The sequence below is a fragment of the Pagrus major genome, chromosome 20 (genome assembly GCF_040436345.1).
Source record: "Pagrus major chromosome 20, Pma_NU_1.0".
Classification (NCBI taxonomy): Eukaryota; Metazoa; Chordata; class Actinopteri; order Spariformes; family Sparidae; genus Pagrus; species Pagrus major.
This window is the reverse complement of record NC_133234.1, coordinates 20,946,442-20,965,974: the sequence shown is the minus strand read 5'-3', so window position 1 is coordinate 20,965,974 and position 19,533 is coordinate 20,946,442. Positions and strand designations below refer to the sequence as shown.

General features: G+C 40.2%; 1 protein-coding gene across 1 annotated transcript in view; it reads left to right on the top strand.

Annotated features, from left to right (window-relative positions):
* The first annotated feature begins 8,626 nt into the window (after positions 1 to 8,626).
* rnf213b (ring finger protein 213b) overlaps positions 8,627 to 19,533 on the top strand; it is a 30,756-nt gene continuing 19,849 nt past the window's right edge. The window contains exons 1-22 of the mRNA XM_073490245.1: positions 8,627 to 8,765; positions 8,895 to 9,604; positions 9,695 to 9,850; positions 10,829 to 10,998; positions 11,086 to 11,357; positions 11,449 to 11,696; positions 11,907 to 12,113; positions 12,200 to 12,413; positions 12,500 to 12,555; positions 13,304 to 13,469; positions 13,548 to 13,697; positions 13,935 to 14,033; positions 14,179 to 14,307; positions 15,009 to 15,174; positions 15,267 to 15,434; positions 15,522 to 15,671; positions 15,782 to 16,407; positions 16,740 to 16,899; positions 17,003 to 17,220; positions 17,368 to 17,511; positions 17,588 to 17,740; positions 18,148 to 19,456. Of these exons, the coding sequence (XP_073346346.1) occupies positions 8,664 to 8,765; positions 8,895 to 9,604; positions 9,695 to 9,850; positions 10,829 to 10,998; positions 11,086 to 11,357; positions 11,449 to 11,696; positions 11,907 to 12,113; positions 12,200 to 12,413; positions 12,500 to 12,555; positions 13,304 to 13,469; positions 13,548 to 13,697; positions 13,935 to 14,033; positions 14,179 to 14,307; positions 15,009 to 15,174; positions 15,267 to 15,434; positions 15,522 to 15,671; positions 15,782 to 16,407; positions 16,740 to 16,899; positions 17,003 to 17,220; positions 17,368 to 17,511; positions 17,588 to 17,740; positions 18,148 to 19,456 (5,773 nt within the window). The 5' untranslated portion in view covers positions 8,627 to 8,663. The remainder of the gene's footprint in view (positions 8,766 to 8,894; positions 9,605 to 9,694; positions 9,851 to 10,828; positions 10,999 to 11,085; positions 11,358 to 11,448; positions 11,697 to 11,906; positions 12,114 to 12,199; positions 12,414 to 12,499; positions 12,556 to 13,303; positions 13,470 to 13,547; positions 13,698 to 13,934; positions 14,034 to 14,178; positions 14,308 to 15,008; positions 15,175 to 15,266; positions 15,435 to 15,521; positions 15,672 to 15,781; positions 16,408 to 16,739; positions 16,900 to 17,002; positions 17,221 to 17,367; positions 17,512 to 17,587; positions 17,741 to 18,147; positions 19,457 to 19,533) is intronic.

The window sequence follows — 19,533 nt, the reverse complement described above, 5'->3', positions numbered from 1 at the left end:
ATAGAAGTAGTCACTGTTACAACGTTGGGTTAAAGTACGTAAAGGGGGATAGATAAATAACTGAAGCCTTACAGTAAGTGAGTAAAGACAAGTATTAGAACAAGTAGAACAGTCTGATAAGTTCAGAAAGTGACATCATTTTACTGTGACGCAGTAAAACCAGGAAAAGTCGACACTTATGTCATATCATGATATAATGATATCTAAAATCTAAGATGATATATAGTCTCATATCACGATATCGATATATTGCCCAGCCCTGGCAGAAATCTCAGAAACTTCTTAAAACCCGAACAAATAAAAACACAAAAGAAAACTTTCTACATATATAGATACCACTAGTGGTACGTGGGGAAATGTTTTTATTTCCATTGACTCCAGTATCACAGTCAGCAGTGGCCATATTGAAATAGTTGGTGAAAACTGATTCCTTAATGCCGTTTGTGTTTTTTTCATGAGACTTATACTGGGACCAAAACTTGAGATCATTGAAGTCGTGAAAGTTCAGTTCTGTCACTTTAAAGCCGCTCCAGACGAAACGCTCGTAACGTCACTAACATGCAGTCATTCCACAAAATCGAACCACACTAACAGCTGGTGCTAGAACGAAGGGTTTTGGTACCACCACCTGCCGTCCAGATGGAAACACATAAAAGATTAATAGTGTTTTAGACATAATAGGAAAACACAGAGCAGTTTTGAAGCTAACAGATGAAATGGTCTTGCATGACTTGAATGAATTTTTCAGTTTTCTGGTGCTTGTTTAAAATGAGAGAATCGGCTGCAGCCGTTTTTAAAACAAAAGCTAATGTGACTTTTACACCTTTTTAATAACTAATCCGGGTTTCTTTAGTTTTTCACCGACAATCCCTTTTCACCAACGTCCTTGTTATGTTTGCTGCTGACTGAAACACCCAAACCTTTCATCATCACCTTACATCTTCAGTTATTTCCTCCGGACTTTGTTGCAAGAACTAGTTTTTTTGCTGAAGGACGTTCCGGCTTGATCGAATCGCTGAATCCTGTCGAGTTTCGCCGGGTCGTCGACGGGGAAACGGGCCTCTTCGGTTAAGAGGGCGGGTCGTGGGCTGCAGATTTGCTATTTATGAGACGTGTGCTTCTTCGTAAGAGCTTGACAGTAATTCCATTGATGAAGTGAGAATATATTTTTAGTTGTAGAAGAATTTGAAAATGCTTGAAAAAATAAAAAAAAGTTGATATCATTCTTGCCCCCCTCCTCCCCCCTACCTGTGTGAATTCTCCAGAGCGATTTATCTGATGTCATGCTAACGGACGGCAGTGACCTTTTTCCTTTTGTATTGATCCGGGGGCCGTTTGCTGAGCAAGCACGCTCTTGGAGTTACAGCCGCTCCTCACTTTCCACTGAGCTAACTGAGGAGCCTGGAAGTTGTATGCTGTTGACCTGGATTTGAAACAAAAATAATAAAAACAAAAACAACAAAGAATTCCTGCTGCTGATAACGATGTGTTTGATTTGTTGTCCGTCTGGTGAATCAGCAAATAGAAGCAAAGTGGTTCAGACTAAAAATAACAGGTTTTCAAGTCATATTGAGTTCTCTTTTGTTGTATATTTCTAATTTAAACGGAGAATAATAAACATGAGAGCTCACCGATTAGAGAACTCTTTATTGAACTAATCCCCCTCAGTTCCAAGACAGGGAAACATGAATTCTGCAACGTACATAACTCTGTATTTAAATTTTAAATGTCTGAGACCACATTTAAAATCTCACATAAACCTGGAGATACTCAGAAGAGTCCAGTTCTTAACAAAGAGGGGTTTTATCAGCGTCAAATCATGGCTGGACTGAAGGTTTTGTCAAAGATATTAGATGAAGCTTGATGAAAAAATGTTTTTTCCCATGGTAAATAATTACCATAAAATTTGAGATAAAAAGTCAAAATTATCATATTTAAAAGACAATGATGAGATGGAAAGTAATTGATTTAAGTTTAAGTTAATAGTATGAGATGAAATATTGAAATTGTAGGATAAAAGTTATCATTTTGAGATTTAATTGTCAACATTTTGAGATAAAAGAAGTCATAATTATATAAAGTCAAAATTGTGAAACAAAATCAAAAGTGTGACATAAAAAGTCATAAATACAAGATAGAAAGTCAAACTTATTAACTAAAAAATTCAAAATTATGAGGAAAAAGTCATAATTGTGCGTTTGAGTCAAAGTTATGAAATACAAAAACCAAAATTATTACATGAAAAGTCATAATTATGAGATAGAAAGTCAAAATTGTTGACTTTTTTATCTGATATATATTTTTAATTCTCTGTTTTATGAAGGCTTTTTTTTGTCTTTGACTGGCAGAAATGAGCTTCCATAGACAGTGGAAGTCTTAAACTCTTCACAGAAACTGGATCAGTTGTATCCAAAGACCAGGCAGAGCCAGTGTGACCGTCAGAGGATCAGTACATCGAGCTTTGTTTCCCGAGAGTTAGAAAACCAACTTGAGAGTTGAAGTCAACCTGGTTTTCATCATCGCATGAACATCAACCACCAGAGTTCTCTCTGTGTAAATGTCAAAAGACCTTCTTCAGGTTACATGCAGAGTCGCCTCACTGTAAAGACTTCCTCCGTAATCGATGTTTAACAAGCGATAAGAGCAGGTAGAGTCTGGAGGGAGTGGACCTCATCGCTCCCCAGGACCGCAGATGGACAACAGATGAAGAACAGGAATGTGTAAGTAGGACGTGACCGTAAATCAGCAAACACCTCTGCAGAAGGTCGCCGAGGACTGAGATCATGTTTCAGCGTCTACACTTCATACATTTTCTGTTTTTTCTCTGGTCATGTTCTGCCTCGTTAAATGTTGGTTATAAACTGTCAGCTTAAGTGTTGACAGTTATTACAAAAACGTCTTTCTTGGTATTTCGATGCTCGAGTGAAGAGTTGATAGAAAGCAGTGAGTGCAGGTCAGTCATGAAGGGAGAACTTTGAAGTGAGATCCTGATATATGAAGCTCAGATGGGAGTGGAGAGCGGAGACCCTCCTCCCGTTCAAAAACAAAGTGTCGGCGTTGTCCTCTGGATTATTTGACTTCAGAGTGCAGGTATGTTCTCCGCATCTTTAATCACAACAGATGAAGCTTTAACTTTAGTTTTATCATTTTCAACTTTGTGTGTTTGTGTCCAGATGCAGGTTTGAGGATGCAGTCTGCAGGAGTTCTGTTCATCCTCTCGGTGACTCTGAGTGCTGCTCAGAAACAGAAAACAACCCAGAAAGCAGAGTGGGACTACAGGAATGAAGGTGAATATATTTACCCTCACATCCAAACAAGTCTTTTTAAGTTTTGGGTACTTGACTTGTGTATTTCCTACTGTTTTAAATGGGACATTTTTCATTTCTCAGTTTCAGAGTTGGTGCTTTTGATGATTTGCAGGTCACAATCTGTCTCGTCGTCTTCAAACTTGAGTCTATTTACAATAAAATGTTCATTTTTAGAAGTCTATGTTACATATAACAATTGTTTTAACAGCATTTAAATACACTTTAAAATGAAGTCATTGAAATGTTCAGGTAACAGTTATATGAAGGGCTGATGAGACTGTAGACTGACATGAAACCTTAACACACATTTTTGCCATTTCTTTTTCTTATAAGGTGAATTTATTTTTACGATTTTAATTTTTTATTTTGTGCTTTTAAATTGAAATGCACCCTTTCTTATGACATTTACTCTTTTTTATCATAAATGTTAATGATTATGGCCTTTATGTAAAACACTTTGTGTTGCACTTTTTGCAGGAAAATGTTGTTTAGAAATAATGATTCTTCATGATTATTATTAAATCTAGCGACTAAAAACAACTAAAGCCCAGTTTTAACAAGAAATCTTATTCTTGTAATCTTTTTTATATCTTTTTTCATTGCTTCCTTCTTTCTTTCTTTCTTTCTTTCTTTCTTTCTTTCTTTCTTTCTTTCTTTCTTTCTTTCTTTCTTTCTTTCTTTTTCATTCCTCTTTGTGATGAGAAATGCCCCAATGATAAAAAAAAGTAACCTTTACTCTTTGAATACTTTCAATAATTGAGTACATTTTACTGTTAATACTTTGATTGTCTAAGTCTTTAAACTGAATGTTAAACTTGTACTTGTATTGCAGTAAAACATCTCATATCTTATCTTACATATTTGAATAAATCAAAACTGGTTCCCCACTGAAGATTGTTCAGTTACTATTTGATTAATAACTTTGTAATAGTATCATTAAAATATTAAATTGGTGTATTGTCTTCCTGACTGTGGTTTTTGACAGAGAGCTGATTGTTGACCTGCTCTGTGTCCTCTTCTCCTGCAGCAGAGAGAGTGAACACCAGAGGATGTGCCAACCTCACGCTGGTCTTAGACAACTGGAAATACGCCATCATGACGCAGGTCAAAGATCTGCTGCTGCACGACCACAGCACTGTGCTGCCCGACTATGGAAGGTCAGGACGTATTATTTTAATTACTACACCATAATGTGATGATTTTTTGAAGTCATTGACTTAGAAGTAAATGTTCTCAGGATCCAGCCGCTGTCAGACGCCCTGGGAGATCTCTACAAGGAGTTCAACGCCCTGAAGGAGCGTCTCGCTGAGCTGACGACCAAGTTTGATGGAGTCGAGTCCTTCGTGGACGACGTGCGGTCGGGAAGGAAGCCTGCGCCTCTCAGAGGTGAACCCCGACCCCCGGGGTCGCTTCCAGCAGGCATGGAGGCTGCAGCCGCTGATGCAAGAGGTCGAGGTCAAGGGAGGAGAACCAGGGTGGTGGTCCGGAGGGTCAAGAAACCTGCAGGGCCACAGGACTGATGAAGCTTTGAGACACAGCATCATAATCCTGTCTGGTGTGGAATAACATTGTGTTTTATGCAGGAAATTTCTCCTATTGTAATCTTAAATGAGTTCAGGTCATAAATACAGGGTTTTGTCAAATGTCAGAGACATGTCTTGCTGCAGCTGAGGTCATATGTTGTCTTCTTTTAGCACTCTATTGTTGTGAAACTCTTGTTTTCACTGGTGTAGTTAAAGCATCTGTAGAAACTGAAGAACAGGGTGATATTGTTCCTGGATTTCAAGACACAAAACCCCAAAAAAGGGAAAAACTTTGTGTCTGAAAACAGGTGAAGCCAGCAGATTTTATCACTGCACAGATGAGTTAAAAATTAAAATGTCATTGTTGAACTAAACTTTGTTTTTTGGAGGAAAAACAAGGTCACAGGAACATATATGACATCATCATTTAATTTATTTTAAATATCATCATTCTCACTGAACTGCTTCTGATAACCAACCTGCATATAAAGACAAATACTACACTTGTGTTCCAGCTATGTAATAATGATTTAATGAATGTACTCAACAGTATTTATAAACAGTTATATTCTACTTTACCACTAGGTGGCTCCCAAGCACCTGGAACATATTTATCCTGAGTGCTGTGTTTGCAAATATGATAGTTGACATGTAATCTTTGTGTAAGTGTTCAGCAGCAGCATTCACACATTAATATTAGCAATTTCTGTAATTAATATTATTTTGTTATTATTCATCTTTGTATTAATCTTGTAATAAGAGTATTTTGCACATCTATCTGAGATGCTTTTGTCTGTTTCTTCAAAATAAAATCTTTTGATGTACATTGTGTTTTTGTTTAAAATAGTAACAGGGATACTCTACACACTGAAACAAAAATGTTACATAAAAAACATTTTAAAAAAAAGAAAGTTTATCAGAATCATGAGCAAGAGTATTTTATATAAGCACAATGCTATTATGTATTATTGGACTACACCTGATGCCTACGTTACCCACAATGCAACTCAGTCACTGAGTGACATCACTGGAGGCAGAGCTTACATCAGTTTACATGCAACTTCCTCTGGACTCTCAAACACCTGTAAACACATCTGAAAATAGGTGGAGTTACTCAGTAAATGAGGAGAAATTAGGTCAGTTTTCAGTCTTTTTGTTTTATTTAAAAATGATCATCAGAAGTGATCTGGTGACAGGAAACAGCTGATAAAAAACGAACACATCAAACAACAGCTCTTTTTAAATGTAGTGGAGTAAAAAGTAGAATATAATGGAGTACAAGAGGCCAGGATGAATGGAAATGATCACATGAACATACAAGCACCTGGTTGTGGAATGTACATTTACTCAAGTTATGTACTTAAGTACAATTTGAGGTACTACTTTCTTAACTCTTATACTTCTACTCCACTGCCTCTCGAAGGCAAATATCAGACTTTTTACTCCACTACATTTGCTGACAGCGTTAGTTACTTTCCACATTACAGTTTGTCCCTTCATGTTTTGATGATGAATGGTTGTGATAAACTGAAGGATGAAGTGGATGAATTCTTTTAAACTGTTTAAAAACCCTCCTGGATCAGCTGATCTTATAGAATATGATGCATCAATAAACAATCTGCAATAAACATCTTCAGCAGGAAAATGTAACATACACATTAATGCAGCAGTAATAATAATCCCAAAACATCAGATGTAACAGTGGGACATCTTACTGCATAATGAGTACTTTTACATGGATACTTTGGGTACACTGGAGTATTTTCACAGTAGGGTATTGCTATATATACAGTAGGCTACTTAACTAACCTCAAAGGTGCACTTTTGTACAGTACTTTAGTACATGTACTTGTACATACATAGATGACAAAGCACTGAAATAAATCAGTAAAGACAACAACAACAACACATCTCTACTTTAAGTTTCAATACAGCTGATGTCGAAAGGTAAACCCAGCAGTAAGTTTCTTGTCTGGTGAGACTCTGACAGAAATGAAACTGAAACTTATCAGGTTGCTTTAGGGACTGTCGACAAATTAGTTACTGAATCCAGACGAAGAAACCCTTAACACAGTTTATTAGCTGACCTGAAACATGTTTAAAACGTGTGATATGTCGAGTCGTGTTTTGTGAGCTAGCACAGTTAGCTTGGATTGAAAACCTGGAGCCTGTGTTAAAAAGATGACCGCCATCTTTAGACTGTTGGGTGAATTTGTGGACGCTCCCTTGAGGCTCCGTGTAGGAGGTCACATCAGGTCTGTAGTTATTGTCTGACAGGCAGCTGAGCTAACCAGGAAGAGTAAAGGTAGGTAAACAAAGCATTAAATGTTTCACTCTTTAATGTAACTAGCCTACGTTACAGTACATCACATCCTGGATACTGCAGATGATTCACTGTAAACACAACTGTGATTACTGAATCACTTAACCAGAACTCAGACCGTCTGAATGTAGCTCAGATAAAGTGGTGTTTATCGTATTTATATTGCTGGTGTAAATTAGTGTTAAGTACATCAATAGTAAAGTCAAGTCAGTTTTATTCATACAGCCCATAATCATACACCACAATGCATCTGGGGTGTGTGACACCCTCTGTCCACCATAGAAACAAAAAAACAGATGAACCAAACCAAACACAAGTGCAGTTTTTGAGTAAATGTACTTAGTTTCTTTCCACCACTGCCTTTGTATGACAGTGATTTTCATTAGAAACATCTGATGTATGTTAAGCAGTTTTTATTACTGTAAAGGTGTTTAATTCTACAGAGATTCATCAGGGCTGTGCAATATATTGAATTCATATCGTTATCGTGATGTGAGATATCGTCTCAGGTTTTGGATCGTTATATCGTCATTAGTCATACATGTTGTCTATCCCTGGTTTTAAGATGACGTCATCTTCTGAACCTACCAGACTTGTTCTCATACTTGTTTCTTACAAACAGTCATCTCTGCAGTAATGTTGATTAGGGCTGAACTACTACGGAAGAACTGCAGTTATTTTTTTAAGGTAAAATGTGTCACAAAACAGTGTTTTAATGAAGTTTTGTAGAGCTGCAGAGATACTCTGGTCCACAGAGCTTGTTCGCTCGTTCTCCAGATGTAATAAAACATGTTTGTTTGGCAGAGACCAGGAGAAACGCCACATCATCATGATTTCACTAGTTTTACAACGACAATGAAAATTGTTGAGTCATCCATAATAATCATAAAATATGTCGCAATCACAATGTCTTTCAAAATAATCGCAGTATCACTGTTTGACCACATCATCCAGCCCCAATGTTGATATTGCTATCGAGGTATTTGGTCAAAAATGTCTTCATGTTTAATCATGTTCTAGTTTTTATGAAGTGCTTTCGAAGAGATTTCTAAATATGGAGATAGAAATGTATATCGCCTTAAAGCTTAAAAATATTGTGATTTTAGTTTGGGGCCATATCATCCGGCCCAACATTTCATTAATTAACCCATTATTTAATCAACAGAACAATAACATAAACATATGCTGTTTTTTTGCATTTGATATCATTGTATTTTATTTTAGACTGTTGGTCAGATGAAAAACAGTTTGAAGACATCACACTGGACTCTGGGAAACTGATGGGCATTTTAATTTTTTTCTGACATTTTGTTTTATTGAAAATAATTGGTTGTTACGGCCCAGTTGCTGTTTACATGGATGTTTTTTGTGACATAATATTGGCATTATATTTGTAAGTAAATTGAAAAGTAAGTCTCAGACCTGGAGGATGTAAACAAATGTGATTTTTATTTTCAGAGACAGAAAAAAAAGGGAGAAGGGGCTCCCCTGAGAAAAGAGTCCCTACAGATGGAGGAGGGAGCAGGAAACCTCCACGGCACCTCTGGATCGCAGGCGGAGACCCAGAAGAAGGAGGATGTTGCAACCAAAAGACCCCGAAAAAGAAATAAGGTAAGAACACAGTCAGAAGAACAAATGTCAGGGTTTCAGACGAAACCTGTCAGATTTTGGAGCGGCATTTCAACAGAAATGTGATCCTGAGTTAAAGGTTAAGTTTTGTGTATTTTTTGTGTATTCCAGGGACAAGGAGCGTCCTATCCCATCAGGAAATTTCAAGACAAAGAGAGGAGGAAGAAGAGGAATCAAAGAAGAAAAAAGAGCATCTCAAACATAAAAGGAGATGCAGGTGTTAAAGGTGAAAACTCAGAAGAAGCCAAGATGGAGGTTGTGGAGACTCGAAGCAGCCAAACTGAGGAGAATCTGCCCGTAGGAGCGCAACATGTGGATCCTCAATCAGAACAAAACGTACCAACTGTGGAGAACATCGGAGAGCAACGCCACAAAGATGCTAAGATGGTGCAAGCTCAGACTCAAACAAAGAAATGTAAAGGCAAAAACAAAGGCACACAAACTGGAGTTGTTCGTCAGAGCGACCAGGGAACACAGACCGACTTCTCAAAACAAGAGGACACACACGGTGAAAAGACTCAACCGAAAAAAGACAAACACACACCTGAATCCAAACTGCAAGGTGCTCCTCAGGCTGAAAATCCAGACAATGTTGGAGCATCGTCAGACTCAGCCAAGGAGCAAAACCCTCAGAAAGCATCTGAAGAGGAGAATCCGTCTGCAGGATCCTCAGTCGATCCCATAGTCTCCCAAGCAGATAAAGGTGCCAAACCAAAGTCTTACGCCAACGCTCTGTCTGGAGAGGGCCCGGGTCAGAAACAGTCCAACACAGAAGACTCCAGAGCAGCAGATAAAACCATAAAACCACCCCAAAGCACGCGGTAAGAGTAATATAACAGGATAACTGATATGAACGGTGACATCAGATTCTGTGGTTTAACCTGTGATTGTGTATGTTTCTGTCTCGGCAGTGATCACAGCCCGGTGAGACCTCCACCTGGTGCGCCCATGTTCACCTTTCACATCTACGCTGTGCTGGACAAAAAGTTCAGATTCAACCAGGAGTTTGATACACTTCTGCTGCGTTTTGAGGGCGGGTTTTTACCCTTTCAAATGACACATTTTGTGTGAGTATTAATGATATTTATAAAAGCTGTTTTTCATGTCCTTTTTCCTTTTTCTACCTCTGTCTGCTTTGGCTCTGTTACAATGAAAGTGTCTACATTCAAACCGGATGAACAGTGTTGTAACAAGCCGTTTGTGGCTCCAGAGGAAGCTGCATGTTATCTGATACATTTCCGTCAGTGATTTCAGTGAGCGACTAAGCTGCATTGTGGGTAATGTAGGCTCCAGTTTTTAATCCACGGAAGAAAAAGTTGATGTTTCCTGTTCTGCTGTATCGATTTTGATCATTTGTTTTTAAGCTGTCCATAATGAGTCCAACAGTGTTATAGAGTGCAATACTAGACCAGAAGACTGCTTTTCAAAACCCAGTGACTACATCACCCACAATGCAAATTATCCACTGAGTGACATCACTGGAGGCATTTGATCAGATTACGTGCAGCTTCCTCTGGAGCCACAAAACTTTTCAAGTATGCAGTTGAACTCCCCTTCTTGTTTCTTCTCTCCTCTGACAGAGAACTCAATATCTTTGTGTTGTGGACAAACAACTAAATGATTAGTGGAGAAAATAATCATGAGTTGCAGCCAGGGTGACCAGACATCCTGAAAAATTCACGACAGTCCCAAATTACAAGCAGTTGTCCTGAATCCTGAATCCTGTCCTAATTGTCCCGGAAATTAGACAGCTGAATTTGTAAAAATAATTTTAACGTTGAGTTTTGACTTTCATGTGTTTTACTGTTCGTTACCATCTTGAGTATGTGACCACACACACCCCGAGCTCACCCATTCTCTTCTGATCACCCGAGTTGCAGCCTTAAACTTAAAGAAGTATATCACTGCTGGAAAGACGGCCCTTGCATAAAACTGTGCTGGCTATGCTGTAGAAGCATGATAATAACCTGTTACTGTCAGACGTAACTTCAGTTATTTTGCTTTTATAAAGCTCTCATTAACAAACTTTCAATTTTTATATTTAGTGGACTTAAAGACGGAGGATATCTGGTCGAAGCAAGTCTTTTCGTTAAAGAATGCAACCTGCGCAGAGGTGGTTTGTGGACTTATTGGTACGGTGTAAAGCAACGACAGAAAGACATTGACGGAATTGCCACAAGATACATTCGGATTCCATTGGATCCCGACATTAAAGGTAAGTCAGGCAAAATAATGGGTTAAATAGCTGTAGGTTTGTATCTTCAACATAAACTCATCCTGTCTCTGCCTGTGTTTCATCTAGAGTTGCACATTTATGAAGGCTTCATTAGTCGTCAGGGGGAGCGAAGTATCTGGAATCTGCTCAGGTTGAATCAATCAAAAGGAGTCGCGATATCAGACATCTGGCAGGCCTCAGCGAGACATCTGCTGAACAGAATCTTCCAGAAATCGTCTCCGTCAGACAAACAGAGCACTGAGAGGTTGGGTGACAACTTGAAGCATTTTATGATGAGTCTCGGTTCTGCACCTGAAAGGGTGGTATTCGAAGATAATTCACGACCTCCTGCAGTCATGGTTGGTACAATCAAGAACAGCAGAATCCAAAATATTCATTATAAATCACCTCCAGTATTCTAACAGTAACCAAATAATATTTTCATTGCAGACATCAGAGCTGATATCAGAGACTTTGGTTCAGATCTTGAAAGGAGAACCAAAGGAGAAGTTGCCAGACAGCTGGAGGAGCGCCAGTCCTCTTGTGCTGGGCCTGTCTGTCTTCATGATCACCAGAAGATGTGACATCAACCTGGGAGTGAAAGGCTGGGCTGAGCTGTGTCGCCTGGTGTCCTCACAGACCGCAATGGACAAGAAAAATCTGGACGGGTTGCTAAGTTCTTACCAAAATGCACCACAGTGAGTTCAACAAAAACTTTTAGGTTGACACAAGAATTTGAATGTCAAAAATATCAGAATTAGCCTTAAAAATCTACATTCCTATAAAAAAACACAGAGTATGTGGTCTTGATGTCGTCATTGGTTACTATGAACCTGAGATGCAACAGTATATATCTGAGGTATTGATGTATGACCCTGTGTGACACATTCTCTATTTCTTCCTTTCAGTATTGTGTTGGGTCTGATGAACCAGTGTGCACAGCAGACGGTGTCGGAGCTCGTCCTTCTTGTTCCTCTGCTCTTCAGACTCAGACAGTCGGGAGCTGACGCCTCAAAGCTGGGTCCAGCTGTCGAGGAGGCGAACTGGTCAGCACTCGAAGGTGTCTTTTTCAGCAGGTTCAGATGGAGTATACAGTTCCAACCAGACAAAAGAAAGTGAGTTTGTCTCAAAGCAGCTTTAACTTCTTTTTCCTGAAATGGTGATAAAAAAAAGTCAAAATAACATGTTTCTTTGTCCACAGGATGACGTTGTCCTTGATCCAGACTCATTTATCCATGGCTGAAGAGAAGCCTCTGCTCCTGATCAGCTGGTTATCTCTGGTCGCTTTCGAAGATATTCCTGAATTTTCCAACCTGACGGGAATACATGCAGAGCACCTGATCCAGAGTCTGATGTACAGACTGAGAGCATGTGGAGAGACGAGGGATAACAACAGAGCACAGGAGAACATAAAGGTGGAAAAAATCTACAATTAGCAATATTCGCATTAGAATAACATTTAAAATGCTCCTTTGTGATAATCTGTTCTTTCTACCTGCAGCATACTCAGAACACCTTGACTCATGTACTGCTGAAGGTGGAGGAACAGAAGAACAGGTGAGGACATCTGAAATATTCCCTACAAAGTAAAAACCCAGTCTCAACACATTTAGTGACAAGTGAGCTTAGACCTCAGGGTGACCTTTTAAACATCTGCTTCAGAAGTGAAAGCTATCTTGTGAGATGGGATGAGATCAGCCCAGTCATGGTGGAGAAAAAGTTAAACTTCTGCTAAGGCTAATTAGCTTCACATAATGCCACCTCAGCTTTTGATTTTCATGCTTTTTTATTTCCATTGTCAAAAAGCCTAGAAAATAAACTTTCAGATGAACACTACGTTTATGATTTTTGAAGCGTAAATGAAACCGCCAGGAGTGAGAAGCTAATCTTAGGCTATAGATGAATTACACTGAGCGCACATGACCTAACCGTCACCCCCACTTTACTGTAGTATAAACACTTGAATAAATACTATGAATAGATCAGTCTACAAGTTGATAAGTTAGAGTTATAATAGTTTGTAGCTAAAGTCGGCCTTTAAAGATGAACAAGTGGGTAGACGAGTGTGATGAAGTTTGATGTTTAGCTGCTTGTTAGCAGCTGTAAGACAAATGTGGGGTACTTACTGGCATATTTTATGTTGTAGAACAGTGTTTCTCAAACTTTTTCAGACCAATGACCACTAAAAAAAACGTTCACTTCTCAACATCCCCAAACCGACATTCTGTCAGTACTTCTGTACTCACTGCTGTTTGCTTTGTAGGACATCATTATGCTCTCTGTAACTTTTGCTTTGTGTCTGCAGGATGATTGAATCTGCAAATGTCAAACCAGCCTTCATGAGCAGCATTAGTGTGATGAAGAGCACATGTGGAATTGTGCGTCTCGTCCCCGGGTACCAGGCTGCAGTCCTGTCCTACCAGCTGGTGTTGAAGTTGGCAGAGATCTTGGATGCTAAACTGAGGAAAGAGGTAATAATCTCTTCATTATGTGCTGCCACTGCTTTGTTACGGAGCTTTAATTCGATGTATCTCTTTTGTGCCTTTTAGTCTCCAGAAGATGAGTTTGAGACCTTAAGGCAGAAACTCCTGGAGGAGCTACAAGCCTGTGAGGAGTGGATCAGTGCGTGGAGAGATGAACTGCTGCAAAAACCCATTGTGACACCGTCGAAATCACTCTCCTTCCCAAAGGAAATTGAGGTAAACAGATCAACAGCATACAATCCTTTTTATTTACCACAGGTTGTCTTCTATATTTGAGGCACATGTATTTCCAAAGCAGAAGATCAGTTTACCCGACCACCCAAAGTTTTTGTTTTGTTTTTCGTTTTAAAAAAATAAAAGGGAACAGGATGAGCCACATTTATTCAATCATGCAGTTAAACCTGGTTTTATGTACTATAATGTCTGATACTACAAACTGTTGTGCATGATCAGATGTGGGATGCGCTGCTGAAGGTCGAATGCTCCCTTGAAGAAGTTTCAAATCGCCGGAGGCTGAGCCTGACAAAAGACCTGAAGAAGAGGATTTCCGAGGTCAGTGATCGTTTATTTATCAGTGTCAAATAGATGTAATTCATATTCTTTTAGATACATCTGAGGTCCAAGAGCAGCAAAGATCTGAAAAGGAATCAAGCGCCAGAAGGTAAAAGCTTTCCTTTAATTCCTGTTTTCTTCACAGGCAAGTGAGGAGGACAGAGTGCTGCTCTGCTGCCTTGAGTCAACCTTGGCAACTATAAAGAAAAGCCATGAAGTTGTACAGACCTGTTTCAACGAGCTGTGTCAGTCTGCTATCAAGACAATCTGCCAGGTACAGAACATATTAATGATCTATACAGTGAAACCTCAGGGCTCGATCAGACAGAGCGCGTTTTAAAGGTTGCAAATTGCGAGACGTACAGTGCTGCCTTTTTGGTTGAGCCTTTAAAAAAAAGAGCATTTTTTATTTTTTTATTTGGGGTATTAGGGTTTTCTAGGCAACTGCCAAATCACCCGTCCCTAGACTGATCGTGATTTTACTGCGAAGTAAACTTGGCAGATTTTTTGGCTCGCTAAAAGGGGTTAACTTTCCTTTCAACTCGAGGCGTTCAGAGCGCTCCTGCAAAAACAGGAGGTGCCCTGGAAGCATAAGCAGCATGGAAGATGCTTACCACCTACAGAAAAATGAGTTGTGTCTGATCAGGCCCTGAAAAAGTTCTATTTTCATTTTCTAGAGCTGCTGCATGAGATGTGTAAGGTACATTTTTGGTGTCATGTGATGCACTTGGGTGCTGATGTATTTATTATATATTGTATTGAGCTTCCAACAATTTTCAACAATTTTCCTTTGGTCGCCTGTCCCCATAACTTCTGGGAAAACAACAGATGATACTCTATGTCAAGAGGGAAGTTGGTGACCCATGAAATTTCAGTCTTTTGTTTTGTTTTTTGACTGAGAGACCACTGTGTCAGTCAAATAACAATATAGATAAAATATGAATATGGTAACTGATCATATATTCATGTTTTCAGAGAGGAAAGGAGGGAGACCTGATGCGGAGTCTCAGCTCGAAGGTGAAGGTTCTTCCTCCTGTTGTCACGTCTGCTCTTGTTGTTGAGTCAGCAGCACGATTCAGAGACAACTCTGTCGTCCAGCTGCTCGATCCACAGTCCGCCATGAACCACCTCCTGTCTCATGGTACTATTTAATTCATTTATATGTGTATATATTTTATTTAGTCATTGCTATTGCAGATTCATAATGTTCACTATGTCATTGTTTTGGCCCAGCTGACTGGAAGTCCATCCAGGTGGATGACACAGCTGCACAGGTCGTCAACAGCTGTCTGACTGCAGTGAACTCTCTGGTGGAGTCTCTGCTTCAAGGACACGTTTCACTGGGACACCTGCAGAGCTGCCTGAAACATAGAGAGCAGTTTAAGAGACTCTACCAGCAGTGTATGAAACTAAACATGATAAACAGCTTTGCCCTAAATAGAAAAAAAACTGTATTTATTAATAATAGATGCATTATGTTTTCCACAGACAAGAGAAACACCGAATCTGAGACAGTTCATGTTGATGCAGGGGCTGTTTTGGCTCAGAGAGAGAAAGATTTGAATGCTTTCCTGTTGCAGAAACAGCAGATGGATACACTGATAAAAATGATAGCAAAGGTTACAGAAAGCATCACAGGTAAGTCTAATTAAAAAACTAACTAGCTGATAAACAACTTGATTAATGTTAAGTTAGAGGATTTGTTTAATGCGTTGTTTTCTTCAGTAACGTGGTTCTGGTTCAAACAGTTCCTGAGATGTCGACCCTTGAGAAGCAGCACACTGCAGATCTGAAAAATACGAGCCTGAACAAACTGGTGCGCGTTCAGTCCTTTGATGCTGATGGGAAGATGGGGAAGACGGGCCCTCCTCAGGTCCTTTGGTATAACCCCAGTCTGAAGGTCCTGAAAATGGCCGGCGAGATGTACAAACTGCATCACAGCACCCTGATTTTGTCCTTCTGGGTAAAGGGGGCTGCATCTTTGGTGTCAGCGAGACAATTGTGCTCAGCTCCCGTCTCCGTCACCCTGACACAGGTCTGTGAAAACATCTGGGAGCCGCTGTTGACAAAGTTCTCCCAGCTTGGTGTCAGCATTGCAAATGCAGACATCACTTTCAAGCAGCTTGATCAGGTTTTGATGGAGTCTGGCGACCAAGAAGATGGAAAACTAATGAAGAAGGAGCTGAGTCTGATGTCTGAGACATTTAGTGAAGGGTTCAAACCTGAGAAGAACTGGGTGGACCTGAGATTCGGTCAGATCCAGGAGTATCAACAGCTCCACCAGGCAGCGGCTGCAGCCAGTGCAATGCTGAGAATTGCTGAAAAAATGAAGCTTTCTGGGAACTTCGCAGAAATTGACACTCTGAGCCAACTGGTAATAGTAATCTGAAATTATATTTTCATTACAAAGTAACTAATATATTTAATAAAAATAAATTGCAGGAGGTAGTGTAGCACCTAATAATGTAATAATATCCTGAAAACATTTGCACAGAACCTGATTGAAAATGTAATTAAAACCAAAAATGGAACAACTTCCAAAATTTATGGTGATAATTCATTTTACAGCAATCCACATTCTGTGTTATGAGAATTTAAGAATGTTATGTGCATTTTAAATCCGTCTACCAGAAGCAGACACATTTGTTTTAAATCTATTCTTGTTATGAGAGCAGTAATAGAGAGGAATTCTTAACTATTTTACAGGAAGAAGACACGTTTAAGCAGAGGGCCCTGGGGTCTCTTACTGATGACCTGTTTCGTGCCAAACGCCAACTCTCAACAGTCACCAAGCGGCACACTGCCTGTCTGGAAGAGTTTCTAGCGAGCCAATCTCTGGTCACATGGGTCAAAGAGAACCTTAAAAGTAAGGCGCATTCATAAAACAAGATTCCCAACTTAATGCAATAACATAAATTGTCTTTGGTTTTGCAGATGCATTTCTCCTCACTTTTCTGTCCCTTCAACAGATATGAGCGAGGTGAAGGTCTATGTTGAACTTGCTTCCATATCTGCTGGAGAGAATGACAAAGAGATCGACCAAGTGGCCTGTTTCCATGATGCGGTGATGGGCTACGCTCCTCTGCTCTTCTCCCTCTACTCTCAAGCTGGATTTGAGGAGTTCATGAAGTTGGCTCAACAGGTGTGGGACACCCAGAATCGAGATGAGAAGCTGCCAGACAAACTGGTAATTACTTCTCCATTGTTTCTAGGCAGAACAAAAAGCACTGTTAGGTTGGTTTCACACCAAATCCGGTAAAAAACAGAGCTTTTCACTATGAATGCAGCTTTACTGTGGCAAAGTGACGCTGATGCCACATGTTTTGTTTTCCAGAGAGAGTCCAATCGATTGCTGAGCTGGCTGCAAACACTGAAGGAGACTCACGGCTCTGTGGAGCAGTCGTCTCTCTCTCTGGCTACTTCTATCAATGCTCATGGGGTTTATCACATCGGATGGTCTGATCAGAACACAGAGAAGGTAAGTGAGCAATCTTCCATTACAAGATAAGTCAAAGATGTGTAGGATCTTGCTAAGATAGTTCTGATTTTCGCAGAGATGTCTACAAAACATGGTACATGTCACAGTGAAAACGGACAAAGAGGAGAAGAGCTACAAGCTTGAAGACCTGCTGGAGCTACAGAACAAACTCATGCTCATGTCGTCCAAAGGGGAGCATGGCCGAGAACAAGTCAACAGGTTCACAGAGGTCAGTGAAACTTCTGTACAGTGAACGGTGGCAAGAGGTTATTTATATGATGACTGAACTACAAAGTGGCAGAGCATCTTGAATGGTCTCATGTTGTTATGTAAAATCAGCTTTCAAGCTGGCTGGATAGGAATGTAGTTATCCAACCAGGTATATCTTGGATAATACAATTTTTCTAAAGTGATAAAAGTACACAATAAAGTAGAACAGGGTGTCGATTTTGTGATATAAAGTCTTAGAAGTGCCCTGTGCAAAATCTCTTTTTTTATCGTCCCCGGGACATGGGATGCTGCTGGTCTCGAGTCTTGAATTTGAACTTTAGCAGGATTTGAGGTTTAAAAGTTTAAAGTTATCTGTTAAGATTCAAGCTGAATAAACCCTTACAATCCTGTTCACATTTACTGTAGGTTTTTGAAGGAGTTCAGAGACTGGGCACCATCCTTCTTGAGATGCAAACATCCGGTAACATGCTCTTCAGGGAATGGCATGCAGAGGTCCAGTGCTGCCCACAACAGCAACCGTGCGTCAGAGTTGCCTTCTTATCCCTGATGGATAAAGAGATGGTGTACAACGGTGAGGTGACTGAGCAGCTACAAAAGCTGGCTCACTCCATGGATAGCTGCCAAAATGAATGGCGTTCCTTCATCATTGAAATGCGCTCCAGCTTCAACTTGCTGAACCACTACACCTCAGAGCAGATGGTGTACCTATGCCACTGGATACACAAAGTGTGTCAACGGCAGGTAACAGTTCCTGCACAGTTATGGCATTTACTTTTCCCCATAAAGCCTCAGTGCACTCTAACTGATGTCAGAGTTGCTTACGCTAACGCAGCAAGTATGACCTCAGAGCATGATGAATTGGAAGACTTTGAGTTTGACAATGAAGATCAGTATTACGAATCTTCTATGGACTCAACACCAGCTTCACCAGTACACAGTGAAGAGGACATGGAAGAGACTCGTGATTTAATGGAGTTTTCTTCAGAGGATGAAGATGATGGTGACAAGAACTGTGATGCTGATGAAATAAGGGAGCACGATGAGGACAGTCTTGAAAAACTCTGGCGTAAATTCAAGGATGACATGCCACAGTACCTCAATGAGTACTTGGACATCTCAACCTTGGCCAACTTCCTCTCATGCCTCTCTGAACTGAACCAGCAGCACGTGATCAGGAACCTTCCACCGGTCCTCCAGGAGGGAAAGCCCAATCTTGTGCTTTGTCCCGCTGCAGAAGTTTTTACCACCATCTTGTCTTTTTACATGGAGAGTCCAGAGCAGTCTCTGCCATCTACTGATGAGGTCCTAGTCTGCAGAGAGGAAACCACAGAAGAGGAAGTGGAGATCTTTCTCCGCCTGGCTCTTGGCCAGGGCTCCGGGCGCAACTGGCAGAAGATACACTGTCTTGTCAATCCAGGGCTGCTGGGATATGATGTCAGTGTGGCCTTGGGGGAGCTCTTTGAGAGTCTTGAGAGAAGTGCAAACCCACATTATCGTTTGGTGATAGTCAGTCCGGTTGTGCACCAGCACAGATATGTGCCCTCGTTCTTCAGCAATGACAAAGTGCCGGCTGGTGTGAGTCTAACAGCAGAGACTGCCAGGAAATATCTGCATCACCACTTCACACAAGACATGCCCCCACACAACCCTGTTGCAGTTGTTTCTCCAGATAAACTCTCAGTCTGGATGGTGTCATCTACTCGCCCTGCAGTTGGTAAGGGTAATCCTAATTGGCATGTCATACTGAAAAGAAAAGTGACTAGAATAGAATTTACCTGTTTTAAAACTGCA